General features: G+C 42.9%; 1 protein-coding gene across 1 annotated transcript in view; it reads right to left on the minus strand.

Moving 5' to 3' along the window:
• CACNA1B (calcium voltage-gated channel subunit alpha1 B) overlaps nucleotides 1-17,041 on the minus strand; it is a 173,664-nt gene that overhangs the window by 61,983 nt on the left and 94,640 nt on the right. The window contains exons 21-23 of the mRNA XM_081281719.1: nucleotides 1,955-2,081; nucleotides 622-751; nucleotides 209-268 (exon numbers count right to left, since the gene is read on the minus strand). Of these exons, the coding sequence (XP_081137845.1) occupies nucleotides 209-268; nucleotides 622-751; nucleotides 1,955-2,081 (317 nt within the window). The remainder of the gene's footprint in view (nucleotides 1-208; nucleotides 269-621; nucleotides 752-1,954; nucleotides 2,082-17,041) is intronic.

The raw sequence follows: 17,041 nt of genomic DNA on the forward strand, positions 1-17,041 counted from the left end.
TGTGTTCCAGAGTCAAGTGCAGGGAGACAGGGTGCCTCTGGGAGTACGCCCAGGGTTGGTGTGATGCGGAGAGCCCTCTGTGAGGGGCAGCACGTCGCACACACATAGCACACCTTCACGTCTGCACACGTGCACATTCGCTCCCTGAGCACATGGCCAGTGCACGCTCCACGCACCTTTGTGCAAGGCCACAGGAGCCACATCTCACCTTCATCACCATCTCAAAGGTGAAGACACCTGTGAAGATGTAATCCATGTACTTCAGAGCCTAGAACCAGAAGCAGGGATTCTCTCAGGGCTTGGGCCAGGAGCCAGAGACAAGCCCATGAGCTCCAGGTCCCCCCACCAGGCCTCTGAGCAGATGACAACAGTCTGTGGGATCTCTGAGACAAGCGTCCCTCTGAAAACAGCTCCCCACCACAAACTAAAACCCCAGCTCTGCCCCAGGACATCTGTAACGGAGGCTGGAGAAAGTGGCCTCCTCAGATATTTGGTTCCACTACCCACAGGAAGGACAAACAGAGTGGTTCAGGGTCGTGTGTCATGTAAGAAGACAGGCCCTGCACGCCCCCATCCCTGGGCACCCCGCAGCCTGATGGGGCCACCAACCCTGCCACTCACATTGTTCCTGGAAGAGTCTGTCCGCACAGGATCCTCAGCAGCCAAGGCGATGCTGCTCAGGGCAATGACCACAAGAATGACCATTTCAAAGTACCGCATAGTGACGATGTAATGGCAGAAGCGGCGAAGCCTGTGAAGATAGGCACAGATGGGACAGGGCCCATGAGCTGGGGTAGGTGCTGGGGCAGGTGCTGGCCTCCCCAACAGGAAGGACTCACGCTAGCCAAAATAAAAAGGCTGGCACCAGAGTGGAGTTTTACCCAGTGTCTCCATGGCCAGGGGACAATGGCCAGGTGACTGGTAGTGACTAGGATTCCTAACAGGGGTCCCAGGTTCAGAAGCCAGAAATTTACATCAGGGTCAGCACATGACAGCTCCTAGCCAGACAAGGTCAGTCCCACTGTGTGAGAAACATTCTTTGCGAGTCTACCTGCATTCATTTACCTGGTTTCTGTGGCACCCGCAAGCCCAACAACATGGACACCTGGCCCTGCACAGAACCAGGAGCTACAGGTAGAGTGGAGGGAGAGGTTTAGGAACTGTACAGCATTCCTGCACAGAGCAGCCCTCTCCTGCACTGGAAGCATGTCCTGGTCCTCACTGGCTTCTGTGGGGTTCTACCTTCACTCCCACTCTCCACTCTCCCCAGAGCACTCTCCCTCCCCTTCCTCAAGCCTGCGCTTCAGCTTGAGCCCCCACTGACCTTTCCCAACCCCACCCCATGTTTCTTCCTAGCACTTATCACTGTGGCATCTAGTGACCCCCTGACTTCTCCCGTTGGTCATCTGCCTCTCCCATTCCCATGCACCTGGTAAGGACAGGTGCTCTTGTCTGTCTTGGTGACTGATGCATATTCCCAACACGGAAGATGCTGTTCACACATAAATGTCAGCTGGATTAACGAATCACTGAACTGAGGAGTGGAGGATGAATCCATGACAGATCAGCACAGGAGGGAACACATGCTCGAAATGGGAACATGCACTGCACACGCATGCATGGGCAACAGCATGATCGAAAGGCAGGGTGGGCACACATGATGGATATAGAGTCCCTGTGTGCAGCCATGAGCCATACCACGGGCAGGGGCAGGGGCAGGGACCCATTAAGAGGCCAGTCTGCATCTGTCTTTTGGGCGTTCCATCTACAAAATGAGGTGATGGGGTGTGCATCAGGGGATTGCTGACTGACGCCATTCACATGGACAAAGTGCACAGAATCAGCCCCTCATGGTGCACATTCCACACATATTGACTGCTGAGCTCACACGGGTCATGGCAATGGAGGACCAGACCAGCGCGCACACACACACACACAGGAGCGAGAGACTCACAGGTTAGTGGGGCTTAGACAGAACATGGAGCTGTACGGGACGATGGGCCGGGGGCCACGCCTCAGCACATCATCAGCTTCTGCCTCCTTCTTCCCCTCTGCTTGGCTCTCCAGGTCCAGGTTAGCACCTGTGAGGACATAGGGCCTCTAAGTTAGGGGTGTGGTGCACATAGAGCCCACATATGGACCCCCTGGGGAAGGGCATGTGGTTGACAATACCGCTACCCAGGCAGAGCAGGACCACAACAGGCAGGGCCAGCACTTTCCAGAGCTGGAGGCATAGGCCATCTGCCTCAGACTCCAACAGGCCTTTGCCCACCTCCTGCTTGGCTATTGTAAGGGAGGAGCACCAAGCTAGGCACTGTGCCCTCAGGGGACACCAAGGCCTCCAGTATTGCTCAGTGCCAGCACCTGGGAGCCCTTCTCTCTACCTGGGGGTCTCAGAGCTACAAGATGGCAGAACAGAGCTGGCCTGGGGCTCACTGACCCACAGTGCTGCCTGCATCCTGCCATCAGCCTGGCTTGGCGTGGAGAAGGGCCATGCTACTCCAGGGCATCCAGGAAGATGGTTGCCGAGGCAAGTTCTCCTGGCCCCCTGTATGCAGTTCTTTCTCCTGGACTCACACTGCATTCCTGCTCATCATGGCCCCTCTGCTGGGGCCCCTCTGCTCTCCTCCCCACAACTATCACTTTTGCTCCCACAGATTAAACTCCCTTAGTAAAACTGCTGTGGGCTTCATTCATTTTAGGTAGATCATGCAAATTTCCCTCAATGAATCTTTTTCCTTTTTTTTTTTTCCTTCTTCCAGTACTGGGGATTAAACCCAAGAGTACTCTACCACTAAACTCTGTCCCCAGCCCTTTTTATGTTTTATTTTGCAATAGGGTCTTACTAAGTTGCTGAGACTGGCCTTGAACTTGTAATCCTCCTGCTTCAGCCTCCCAAGTCACTGGGAGTGTAGACATGTACCACCACACATGGCAACAAGTCTATGTTTTTAACTGTGATAATGAACATTTCAGTTCTTATGGCTGACAGAGTCCCTGAGACCTCAGAGCACTGAGGGGGACAGTACAGTGACCTGAGCACCCCCCCCCCACACACACACACACACTGCTGCATTTTACATCCACTTCTTTAAGGAAACAAAGGCAAAGAGGATGTCAAAGAGCAACCAAAACAAAGGAGCTGATTCCCAGAGACTGCTGAGGCCAGCCTCTCCCAGCTTCTCCCCCATTGCCCGCCACTCTGTGGTCCTGTTTGGAACCACTGGGCAGAGGAAATGGCTGCACTAACATTGAGAATGGGGAAAAGCACAGCTGCCACTTCAGAGCTGAGATGACCTTCTGCAAGCACTTCCAGTGTAGCCGCTTTTGAAATTGACACTATCCAGTTTCCCTAATGAAAATGTAAATTATATTGGGGCTGGGGTCGTGGCTCAGTGACTCAGCGGTAGAGCACTCATCTAACAAGTGTGTGGCCCTGGTTCAATCCTCAGCACAACATAAAAAAATAAATAAAATGAAGGTACTGTGTTCAACTACTTCTAAAAAATAAATATTTTTTAAAAAATAAAATGTAAATTATATAATATTCTGATAAAGTAACAGGCAATGCTTACTTAAAACACTAAACAATTCTATTAATTCATAAGACATTATCTCCAACGGAAATCAAGCATGCACAAAAAAATCTGTATTCATAGAAGTCTTTGTTATAAGTTCTTTTAAAGTTAAAATTATAAAATGAGCAACTTCTATCAGTCAAGTAAATATTCAATATTTATATGAAGTACCATGTAATAAATATTTAAAATGTCTAGAAGAGTTTAAATAACATAAGAAGAGGCATATAATAAGGTAAATTACAAAGAAGTGGAGAGCCAGGTGCAGTGGCATGGCTGCGATCCCAGGTAGGGAGGCTGACGCAGGAGGATTGCAACTTTGCAAAAAAAAAAAAAAAAATTGTGGATATGACTCAGTGGTAGAGTGCCATGGCTTTAATTTCCAGTGCTGAAAAAAAAAATAGAGAGAGAGAGAGAGAGAGAGAGAGAGAAACACAGCCCCACACCTGGTGTTCCAAACGAGCCTGACAGCAGGAGAAACAGGGCTTGTCGGGGGAAGCAACACCAAATGTTGGCTGCAGTGATCACAGTGTGGTGCTCCAACAGCAATGTCACTAAGTGTTTCCATGATGAGCACATATTACTTTTAAAGTAACAAATATTCATTATTAAACACCACACCTTTTCAAACTCTTCCCCAATAACAATAAAACAAACCCGAAGGTAAGTAAACTGGGGAAAGAACCAATCTGGACTCAGTGAAGAATTTTGTGGCTCAGAAGGAAGGGAACAAAGACGCCGGGGCCAGAACTAAACAACTTCTTCCAGAACAGACTTACTATAATAGAATGTGAGGGAAGCTGCCCATGAAGTCTAAGCAGAAAGGAAAAAAGATAAAGGGGGCTGGAGCCGTGGCTCAGCGGCAGAGTGCTTTCCTCACATGTGTGAGGCCCTGGGTTCCATCCTCGGCACCACACAAAAATAAACAAATAAAATAAAGTCATGTTGTCCATATATGGCTACAAAAACAATTTCTTTAATAAAAATTTAAAAAAAGAGTAAAAATGAAAATTGCTACAGACTGAATAAATTCATTGTTAAAAGCAGGTTATTAAAAAGACTCAGCAGTAACAAAACTCCAGTCACTAGAGTTGCATAACTTGAGGAAGGAGGCTGCCTGAGAGACTGTCTTGGGAAAAGTGCCACCAGTGCTGTATGGGAGCCCTGACCATGGCCCTCACTGCAAGGCAGGAAGGGGAATGGGCCTCCTGTGTCAAACTGCAGCCCCAAAAGAGGCCGATGTGAGCATGCTTGAACTCCCCTGGCTTCTGGGAAAAGCATGCATTAATCCTCCTGACAAAGACATTCCTCATTTGGCCCACAGAATCCCACAGGCTAGGAGAATCTGGAGAGAATTCAAGTCCAGCTTTCCCGAGACTTCTGTGACAGAAAGAATTTCTCTCATTCACATCTGGAATGGCACTAGCTAGACACCCTTCTTGGAAAGCTAAAAAATAGGCAACCAATTCATTTTCTATAAGGCTTAATTATCTCACAAAGCCCCAAGAGAGAAAGGGATGATGGAGAGTAGTCACAAATGAATATGAAATAGAAATACCACCAAACACACAAGGAAGCAAGGCTATTGTCACTGGAAAACAGCAGAAATGACAAGTAATTGGTTTGTGCTCATGTTGACTTCAAATACAGAAAGTTTTAGATGAGAAATAAAAAATATATAAGAAGTAAAAATGAACCTTGAAAAATGGACAAGCAATAAAAGTTACAAAGCTGACCCAACACTACCATGACCTATGGCAGAGCAGCTTAAAGTGGACTAACCCTTCCACTGAAAGCCACCGTCACAGCAGAAGAAAACACATAACCTGCTTGTCTAAGGCACTGAGGTCAGCCAACACAGAAACCAGGGGCAGCTGTCCACAGGAAGACAAGCAAGCAAAGCCCTCACACACACCCAGATTTTCCCAGAGATTGCTTTCCTACTTGTTGTACCTGGAACAGAATTCAAGCAAAGGCAACCTTTCACTGGGACAAGGTGGCAAAGACTGGAGTTTGAAGGTGACGATGACTGAGTCCTGAGGAGCAAGACCTGAGGACAGGGTTATAGAGAGTAAGCCCCTCGGTGAGCATGCATGTCCTCCTAGCATAGGAGAAGGCCAGGCTCCCCGGAAAGCAGCCACCCCAGGTCCAATACCTCAACAGAGAGCATAATTTGAGCTGCAAAGGACTGGCTTTTCAACACTGGGTGCTGATGCCAGTGGAGATTAGGCTCTGGTAAATTTTTATTAGGATTGTTTTGCTTCTGCAGAGTTACACAGACCCTCTCTTCCCCACAGGCCTAATATTTTCAGTAATTGTGTTTTCTGGAATGCACACACATGTTGAAGCAGGAATGTCCGTCCTTCATAAAGAAACCATCCCAAGTAGCGTGTAACACAAGAATGAGAGGGCCCAACACTGAGAAGTCAACAAAATGGAGGATGTGCATAAACATCGCTATGAGGTCAAAACAATGATTGTGACTTTGTGGGATTGTACTTTAAGGACTAACATGCTGGACAGCAATAAGGAGGAAGGTGGCACAACACGACCAGACCCACTGCTCTGAGCCTTGTGCTGCTGGAAGGGAGGTCAGCTCAGGAGCAGTGGAGTGGGCACACTTCATAAAATCACCAAGGAACACCAACAGGCAGAAACAAAATCTACAGTTGTTAAACTAGCAGAGGCAAAAATGTGACATTTAAGCAAACAAGCAATTAAAACCATTACTCAATATGAAAGAGGGAAAATAGAACAAATGTTATGAGCTCAGATGGATGAAGCAAATATCGGTGAATTAACAGCCAAAATTAACACAAGCAGACTAAACTTGGCAGTGAAAAGACAGATGATCCAGTCAGAACCCTTTAAAGTACAATTGTTTGGCACGTCCAAGAGACAACTCTAAGTAAAGCACACGTAAAGATCTGAAGACAGAAGAAGCTACGCCTGCCCAATGTTCACACAAAAGACACAAAGCAAGAAAGTTGCATTCTCAGGAGAAAGCTGCACTTCAAAACAAAACCACTGCTAGAGATAAACAGGATTATGACTTGAATATTTTAATAGGAAGCCTTTTTTTAAGCAGAAATAAAAGAAAAACCCTCACAAATAAATCCAGAAACAGAGTTACTATCTTAGAAATGTAACAGTTGCTTAGCAACCTATCAGATAGTTCTGTATTTTGCTTTACATTTCAAACTATTCAAAACAACTATATTAAAAGGTAACTATACAGAACTGGGATGTGGCTCAGTGGTAGAGTGCTTGCCTAGTGTGCATGAGGCCCTGGGTTTGATCCCCAGCACCACAAGGCAAAATAAATAAATAAATAAATAAATAAATATAGAATGTGAACCCTAACAGGTCCACAGAGACAAAGACATTTCAATACACCTTTCTCAATTATTGATAAAGCCAATCAGGCAAAATATTAGTGAATACATGCAGTACTTGAGTAACACAATTAACAACTTGATTTAGTAGATACATATAAAAAGCATAGGGATCCTAAAATTTGAAAAAAACATATTCCTTTTAAGCATATATAAAACATTTACAAAAGATAACCATAAAGCTCAATCATAAGCAACTGCAAATAAATATCAAAGGAAAATACCACACAGGTCATGGTTACTAATCTCATGCAATTAAATTGGAAATTAAGGTAATAATCAGAAAAAAAAAGTTTAATTAAAATTAAAATTCTACATTTGAAAATTGAGAAATAGACTTAAAAAATCCATGAGTCAAAAATGATATTCACAGATGACACAACTGTGTGCACCTGAAAAACAAAAGGATCTAAGAAAGATACTGCAGAGCCCCCGATCAACGTCAGCAGATCCAAACTGCTGGGTTTCCATGCAATAGGAGTGAATGATTTGAAAACGGAATTTTTCAAGTAATACCATTTGAAAAACAGCAAGCAAAGCAAAAAGACAAAATTTTCAAGATAAAAGAGACGCAAATACGAAGTCATAGAAGTGAGAAATAAACCTTTCAATCTTCTGTGTGAATTACAAATGTCACAGAATTCACTTATCTCTTTTAAAAAAGAGTCCAATCAAAAGCCTGAAAGCAACAGAGAGGGCTGCACATGCAGTCTCTCATCAGAGCACCAATGGCACTGGATTAGCTCCACGGGGACACCCTCATGCCTGATGGAGGACATGCTTCTAGAAGGACCAGAGGGAACAAGAAAGCAGGACAGGATGTGAAGAAGCCTAGCAAGGGTATGACTTCAATGAAGTCCTGCAAAGATAGGTGTAGGCTCCTGGGGAAGGGGTGGGCTCACAACTGAACCTCAAAGCTGTCCTGATGCAAAGCCGAAGGACTGGGCTCCCCCAGGACCGACTGAAACCCATCAAACATACTCAAATCTATAATTTCCTAGTAATAATTTAAAAATCTCTCATTAGTGATATTAGAGCTGATTCATTATTTTGAAAATTCACAAATAAAGGGACAGAATTAAGCATCTCTCTTGCTTGCTAGAAACACAAACTACAGACCAGGTGTGCTGGCACACGCCTATAATCCCAGCAGCTCGGGAGGTGGAGGCAAGAGCATTGTAAGTTCAAAGCTAGCCTCAGCAATTTAATGAGGCACTTGAAGCAACTCAGTGAGATCTGGTCTCTAATAAAATACAAAATAGGGCTAGGGATGTGGCTCAGTGGTCAAGTTCAATCCTGGCACCCCCCCCCCCCAAAAAGTGCATTCTACTGACATGTATAACTAATTAAAACAAATAAAAATTCAAAAAATAAGTAAATAAATACAAACTATATTTCAAGGTAACCCAATTTTGTGGAATAAGATCTTCCTTACAGAAAAGGTCAGAATAGTAAATGCAGGAAAAAACAATGGGATCATAAATTCCTCATTCCGTGGTGCTCCCCGAATTTGCTCATCTGATAACAATCACTTTCACTGGAATCACTAGGCAAAAGGCGCAGGAGAATGTCAGGAGGTGCCTGGCTGGCAGGGCCTGCACCATGCAGCAGCCCCTGGAGCTCGCACAAGAACCAAACTGAACTCTTCCTAATCGAGTCTCCCGATGTATGAGGCTCAGATGGGGCTGTCCCGGCAATGTCTGGAGACAGCTTTTGTTCTCGCGATGAGAGGTGCTCTTGGCACCGTGGGTAGAGGCCAGGGACATTCCTGAAACTCCTGCACACAAGACAGTGGCTGACAACAAGATCTCACACCACCAAGTCAGAAACAGGCTATAGTAAGGACAGAGGAGCAGGCTGGACATCTGCTGCCACCAACCAGACCCAGAGCAGGGGGCAAAGGGACAAACCACACAGCTCCCTCAACAAGTAAAGGGCATGAACGAAAGAAGAGGGCAGACACTCAGATTAAGCTAAGTGAAATGAGTGAGCTTGTCTGGATACTGATTATACCTGGTAAAACGTGAACTTGGAATGGGTGTTAGATAACATTAAGGAGTAGTCACAATGTTTTTGCTGCAATTTTGCTAAATCCCTACTGGCATACTTACACTTCACGGGCTACACGAGAAAGCGAAGAGAAAGGAGGACGAAGACAGCAGAGGGGACAACTGCCAAGGTGGGTGACAGAGCAGCCACTGCACTCAACTTACTACAACACAAAGGCCTTCATTTAGGCAGCCACAGAGAGAATATGGAACCAGATAAAGGAACAATTTAGGCCACTGGATTCTCCACAGAACAAGAGAAGGTGGAGGACAATGGAATAGCCTGAATCTGATGAGAGAAAATAACTAACAAGCCACAATTCCATACAAAAAAAATCACTCTTCACCAGCAATGACAGAACAAGGGTCATCCAGGCCAGCAGAGAGAGCTCACCACTTTAGAACTTCACTAAAGGAAATCAGGAAACAAGCTCTGGGAACAGAAGTGGGAGGGACACAAATGATGATCTGACACACCAGGACTGATGAAATACTGCAAAGAATAACAAAACCAAGAGCAGGAGGAAGGGCATCAGACACAGACCAGAGGAAAGGAAACACCAAGAGCAGAAATTAGCAAACAGAGCCAAGGCACAAGAAGGTCAAGACAAGGCCTGAGGCACTGGTAGACGGTTTAAACTGACCCACCTTTAGGTGAAGGAGGGAGGGCCGGCAAAAATGCAAACCCAGCTGAGTGCAGGAAGAACACAAGTTCTCGCCCCTATCCTCCGGTTTCTCCCCACATCCTCCCTAAGCTGTATCATCAACAAGGAGAAAGAACAAAGGTATCCACAGTCCACATCTACACCATATACCTGCACTTACGTGGGAGTGGGGACAAACACCTGAGGCCTGCAGAACCAGGGCAGCGTGGGAGGTGGGGAGCTGTGCAACACCCTGGAAGAAAGGCCCTTCTCCAGCACAGGTCGAAGGCCCTGTGGGTCAGACCCTTGGACCTGGTAACATCACATGAAGGCTCTGGGAAGTGCCTGGGCTGGAGGTGGCCACTGGGCCCTATTTCTGGAGGAAAGGGGAGGAAAGGGAAGCTCCATACGGCTTCATGATGAACCCCAGTACTGAGTCAAGGACTACAAGTCTGCATTACAGAGAAGAGAATCAGGCAGAACCCCAGAGCCCAGACAGAGAAGGGACTTGACTTTCCCAACAGAGGAGGGTGCTCTAGGACTGGAGAGCCAGGAAGCTGCCCAAGCCCCGCCCCAACTCCACAGAATCACATGTAGCTGCTGGTCCAGGCAAACCTAGCACATTTTATCCTTATCTGAGAAAGAAACCCAACGTCCATTTAAAAAGAAAAAAAAAAAAAACTTCAATAAGAGGAAAACAAAAACTAACGGTTAAACCTATTCACCTAATAAAAATACCCACAAAAAAACCCCAACTGTAACACAGAAGCAACCCAACTTCCCCCCACACATCTCCTGCTGTACTTAACACAATTATAGAAGCACTGCCTGATAGCAAGGAACACTACGGTCAGATACAAACACTCAGAATAAAGACAGATGGACCACTGGAGACATGAATGAGAGCTGACCAGACTCAGGAGAGAACTACAGAAACGACAAGTCCATGTCAGAAGCCACAAGGAATCCAAGGGAGAACAGAGACCACTGGATATAGCAAGAGAAAAAGAAGGCTACAGAGAAATGAGCTGAAAGGGAAAATGTGAAATAAAGACTGAGTTGTAAAAAGGTTAGAACAAAAATCATACAGAAAACCGGCAAAGTAGGTCTAATGTGTATAGCCAGAGTGTCCGATACACAAAACAAACCTATGTGACAGAACTAACAATCAAAACTTTAATCCCTGAAAGTTAATAATATCAAATGATTTTGATAAAAGTGCCATAGCAATTCAAGGAAAAAGGAAAGTCTTTCAACTGTCAGTAATAAAGAAATTGAACGTCCATGAGGGTGGGGTGGGGGAAAGGGCTCATTCCTATTTCACACCATATGTAAAATTAACTAGAGGCTTCAGCTTGCAGACTGATAGAGTGAAGTGCTCCCCCATTTATCCCACAAGCACAGCTACACACACAACCCTTGGACATACATACATATAAGGAAAATGTAGGAAGACTCCGAAAGGTAAGAGGAAGAAAGTGGACTGCCTAGGGAGCTTTGGGACCCAAGGAATGACAAGCAGCAGGGCTTCCTTTTCTGCCTCAAATATCCTAGACGGTGCTAGAAAAGCCAATAACCCCTAAATGCCAACAGACATGATTTTTAAAAGCCCCAACAAAACCTAGTTTTCCCTAGTGAGAGGACAAGGAAGGAGGCAGCCTGGCAAGATGGAAAACTTACAGGCAATGATCACTGTGCCAAGCCAAACTCCACAGAAACACTGCAGCCCACCTCTGCACACACCAGCAGAGTTGGGGCAGAGCCTAGGCATGGGCCCTCACCCCCAGGATTCTTGCTGTGGGGTCAGAGAGGCACAGATGGGAGTAAAATCTCAACTCTGTGGGAACAAGAAACACAAGCCACACAGAGCCAGTAGGGATCACATGTGTGGCTCATTCGAGTGAGTCCTGTGGAAAGCCAGGACTGGTACTGACACCTAGAGCTAATGAGGCCAACTCCACTGTGTCGGTGGCAGCACATGTGGAACAGTAGCAAGCCTCTTGCTCTCCAATCTGGCTGGAAGCCTACTGGGGAGCTAGAACTCCCACCCTAGCCCAGCAGTTATGAGGAGCCCCTCCAGCTGGGCGGTGATGGAGACGACTTCCAACCTTCCCCTGGCAGAGTGATGTCATAGCAGACAGCCAAACAGAAGATTTAAATAAGACTCAGGGGCTCATGACATAATACCCAAGTATTGAAGTTTCAATAAAAAATTGCTTATCACACCAAGAACCAGGAAATCAACTTGACTGAGAAAAGACAATCAATAGGCACCAAGATGATTCTGACATTAGAATTCTGACAGAGATGTTAGATACACCTTCATAAAAATGGCCAACAGATAATTAAAAACACACTTGAAACAAATGAAAAGTATGAAGTCTCAGCAAAGAAATAGATATAAAAGGTCAAATGAAAAGTATAATGACTGAAATTAAAAATTCAATAGATGGGCACAACTGCAGAATGGAAAGCACAGATGAAAGAATCTGTGAACTAGAAGATAAGAAAATAGAAATTACCCAATCTGAACAATACCAAGAAAACGGACTGAAAAAAAATCAATAGAGCTCAGGAGACTTTGGGAGTATAATAAAAGATCTAACAATCATGTCATCAAAGTCCTTGAATGAAAAGAGAAAAGGGCAAAGCTAAAAAAAAAAAATACTCAAAGACATAATGGATGAAATATTTCTAAATCTGGCAAAAGACATTAACCTACAGATTCAAGAAGTTGAATAAATCCCCAAAAGGATAAACTTGAAGAAACCCATGCTACAATACATTATACTCAAACTTCTGAAACATAAAGACAAAAAAAAAAAAATCTTGAAAGCAGCAAGAGAGAAACAACATCTTACCTATAGGAAGAAAACAATTCGAATGACAGTGGATTTCTCATCAGAAACCATGGAGGTCAGAAGGAAGAGGCACACGTTTTTTTCAAGTGCTGAAAAAAAAAGAACTGTCAACCCAGAATTCTATACCCAGTGAAAATATCCTTCAGGAATGAAGGACAATCAAGACATTCTCAGATGAAGGAAAACTAAAAGAATTTGTCCCAGGCAGGCCTACTCTTAAAGAATGGCTAAACAAGGTCCTTCAAATAGAAAATAATGAAAGTAGAAATATTGGAATTTCAGGAAGAAAGAAAGAATAATAGGAGAAAAACATGAGTAAATACAACATGCTTTCTTTTCTTCTCTGGAGATTTCAATAAAAAATTATGTTGACAGTTAAAGTAAAAATGACAACACATTGTGAAGTGATTCCAAATATTTAAGACTATTATATTATAAACAGGGAAGGGAGAGTGTCAAGAGAGGTAATGTTTTCATACTTCATTGAAACTGGTAAAATCATGAAAGCAATAAACTGGGGTAAGTTATATAAACATAATGTGATCCCTGAAGCAACCACTAAAAATCTCTATCAGAGATACACTCAAAACTACCATAGATAAGTCAAACATAATTCTAAAACATGTTCAAGTAACCCTCAAAAGGCAGAAAAAGGAAACCAGAAAAATGAAAAAAAAGAGAAAACAAACAAAAAATAGAATGTATCAATAATTACATTAAATGTGAATGCTTTAAAAAGACCAGATTAAAAAGCTGACATAGTGGATTAACAACATGATACAACTATATGCTCTCTACAAGAAACTCACTTCAAGAAGAACTAAATAACCAGGCTGAAAAAAAAGGTGAAAAGGTTACCATGTGAATATTAATCAAAAGAAAGCAAGAGTAGACATATTAATATAAGATAGACTTCAGATCAAAGAAAATTACAGGCACAGGGAAGGACATTTCACAATGAAAAAAAAAGGGCCACTCCACCAAGAAGATAAAGAAATCCTATGTATGTTACTTAATGACAGAGCTACAAATATGTGAAGCAACAACTACCAGTCTGAAAGTAGAAACAGATAAGTTCACATCTGTATTTGAAAATTTGAACATCCTTTGTTCAACAACTGATAGGACTACATAGACAGAAAATAGCATGCTTACAGAAAAACAAAAGGCACAAACACCTGCAACTTACCCAAGAAGAAGGCAATCCCCAGCCCTACAATAATACCAACCAACAAGCTCAAACTGGCACTTGCAAAACATTACACCCAAAACCTGGAAAATACATGTTGTTGTTCAATGCCCACAGATTCTACACCAAGATGTGCCACATCCTGAGCCATCCAACAAACTTAAACAACTTAAAAGACTGTAATGATATTGATGGAGTATGGTTGCTGATCATAAAGTAATCAAACCAGAAGTCAATAACAAAAAGCAGGAAAATCTCCAAACACTGAGAACCTAAACCACACACTTCTACTTGTGAATTACGTGAGCCAAAGAGGAAGGCTCAAGGGAAACTTTCAAAATAAAACTAAACACAAATTAAAGCATATCACATGAAAACCCATGGCACACAGTAGAAGCATGCTGAGAAGGAAATATATGGCACTAAGTGTTCACATTAGAAAAGAGGAAAAGACTCAAATCAATGATCTAAGCTCTTACCCTCAAGAAGAAAAAAAAAAGGAGTAAAATAAGCACAAAGCAAATGTAAAGACAAAAAACAATAGAGTAGAAATCAAATGAAATTGAAAACATAAAAACAATAGAGAAAATCAATGAAATAAGAGTTTGGTTCTTTGAAAAGATCAATAAGATAAACAAACTTCTAGTAAGACTAACAAAGAGAAAAGGGAAGATAACAAATCACCCATGGCAAAATGAGACAGGGGCTATCACTACAGACCATGCCAACATCAAAGTGGTTACAGGGTCCCAGCAGCTTGGAGGTTGAGGCAGGAGGACTGCAAGTTCGAGGACTGCAAGTTCAAGGACAGCCTCAGCAACTTAGTGAGGCCCTGTCTCAAAATAAAAAACAAAAAGGGGGGCTGGGGTTATGGCTCAGCATGTGCGAGACGCTGAGATCAATCCTCAGCTCCACATAAGAATAAATAATTTTTGAAATAAAGGTATTGTTTCCAACTACAAGTAAAAAATAAATATTTAAAAAAGCAGGGGGGCGGTGCTGGGGATGTGACCCAGTGGTTGAGCATCCCTGCATTCAATCCTGATACAAAAAAAAAAATATGCGGAGATATGACAACTATGGACACATAAATCTGAAAACCTAAATGAAATATGCCACTACCTCAAAAGGCACAAACACCGGCTACTTACCCAAGAGGAAGGCAATCCCCAGCCCTACAACTGTTAAGGAAGCCAATTTTTTAATTTAAAAATTTCAAAAAAAATAAATGTTTCTATCTTTGACCAATTTGACCAAAAATTTAAAAGAGAATTAACACCAGTTTGATACAATCTGTTGTGGAAAATAGAAGAAGAGACAATTCCATTAAATTAAATATTTTATGGATCCAGTATTACTGTGATATCCAAATCAGACAAGTAAAAAAAAAGTACAAAATAGAAAATTACAGACCAATATCCCTCATGGATTTAGAGGCAAAACTCCTTAACAAAGTGTTAGCAACTAGAATTGGGAAATATGCAAAAAATAATTATACACAAAACCAGCAGGATGTATAGCAGGGATCAAGGCCAGTTGAATATTTGAAAAGATATCAATATAACCATATTAATAGAAGAAAACATATAAATCATATCAATTGTTGCAGAAAATCATTTGACAAAATTCAACAACCACTCATGATAAAAACTCTTGGAGGGGCTGGGGATATGGCTCAAGCCGTGGCGTGCTCGCCTGGCATGTGCAGGGTGCTGGGTTCGATCCTCAGCACCACATAAAAATAAAATAAAGATGTTGTGTCTGCCGAAAACTAAAAAATAAATATTTAAAAATTCTCTCTCTCTCTCTCTCTCTCTCTCTCTCTCTCTCTCTCTCTGTCTCTTTAAAAAAAAAAAAAACATCTTGGAAAAAGACGAATGGAGGGGAACTTCTTCAGTGTAATAAAGAACATCTACAAAACCAAAAAACTTGGGCTGGGGATGTGGCTCAGGCGGCAGCGCGCTCTCATCTGGCATGCGTGCGGCCCAGGTTCGATCCTCAGCACCACAAACAAACAAAGATGTTGTGTCTGCCAAAAAACTAAAAAATAAATAAATATCAAAATTCTCTCTCTCTCTCTCTCTCTCTCTCTCTCTCTCTCTCTCAAAATAAACAAAAACAAACAAACAAACAAAAAAGCCAAAAAACTTATAGCTAACATCATGCTAAAATGGTGGGGAATAAATGATAAATGCCCTCCTCCCCAGACAAGGTGGGAACAAAGGAAGGTGTCAGTTCTCTCCACAGCACTGGGCCCAGGGCCAGGAAGTGCACACCTGCAGGTGGCCTCGCAGGGAAACCACCAGTCCAGGCTTGGGAAGCCATGATATCTGAACTCATCTCAAAATTTTATTAAAATGAAGATTCCAAATGTCAAAATCTATAGAAACAATAACATTAGTAATCAGAGGAAAATTCATTCCCTTAAATAATCACAGAGCAAAAATTAAAGAACAGCATGCAACTCAAGAAGTCAGAAAAGGAGCCATATGATGGGGCAAGAGGAAGGAGCAGAGAAGTAATGAAGACCAAGCAGAAAGCAAAGGCTCCAGGAACCAACGCACAGAGTCACAGTGAGTTAGAGCCCTGGGTTCATGAAGTCTATGAGATAGATCATTCACTAACTAGTCAAGGAAAAGGGGGAAAACACATAGGATTTAAAAAATGAAAGGGGGGGGAAAACTCTGAGCCAGAGAGAAACTGAAGGGGAAAAAATGTAGCCCCACCTTGGCTTAAGTTTAAGAAAATAAATTAGAAAACCTAAATCAACTGGATCATTTCTAAGGAAAATATAATTTACCAAATTCACCTCGGGAAACTAAAATGTTTAAACAGAACAATATCCACACAGAAACAAAGAAATTATCAAATAGAGAAATTATCCTTCAAAAACAGACCAGACATAGACAATTTCACAAGAATTCTACCAAATATTTAAAGACCAAGTAGTTCTAGTGTCACCTGAACTGTCCGTGTTTGTGTTGTGGTTGTGTGTGTGTGTGTGTGTGTGTGTGCGCGCGCGCTTAATCTCTTTGGAGTTCCTGAGGGAAAAGAGGTGCACCTTCTCAAAACTCAACACAATGTTTAACAAAGTAACATGGGGGAAACTCTTGGGCAAGACTCCAAATTCAGCTGCCACATTATCAGAATCATGTTTGTATGTTTTTTAAAAGTTTCAATAAAGGAGGTATCCAAAGCAATTGCTTATTCACAGCTTTCTTGACCAGCAATCTGGAAAAGAAAAAAAAAAGTTAAATATTTTCTGTCCTAATATGATAGTTTGTAACTTTTCAGCGTTCAACTGTGCTTTAGTTCTTAGGAAATGG

This window comes from Spermophilus citellus (genome assembly GCF_964194105.1).
Source record: "Spermophilus citellus genome assembly, chromosome: 2".
Taxonomy (NCBI): domain Eukaryota; kingdom Metazoa; phylum Chordata; class Mammalia; order Rodentia; family Sciuridae; genus Spermophilus; species Spermophilus citellus.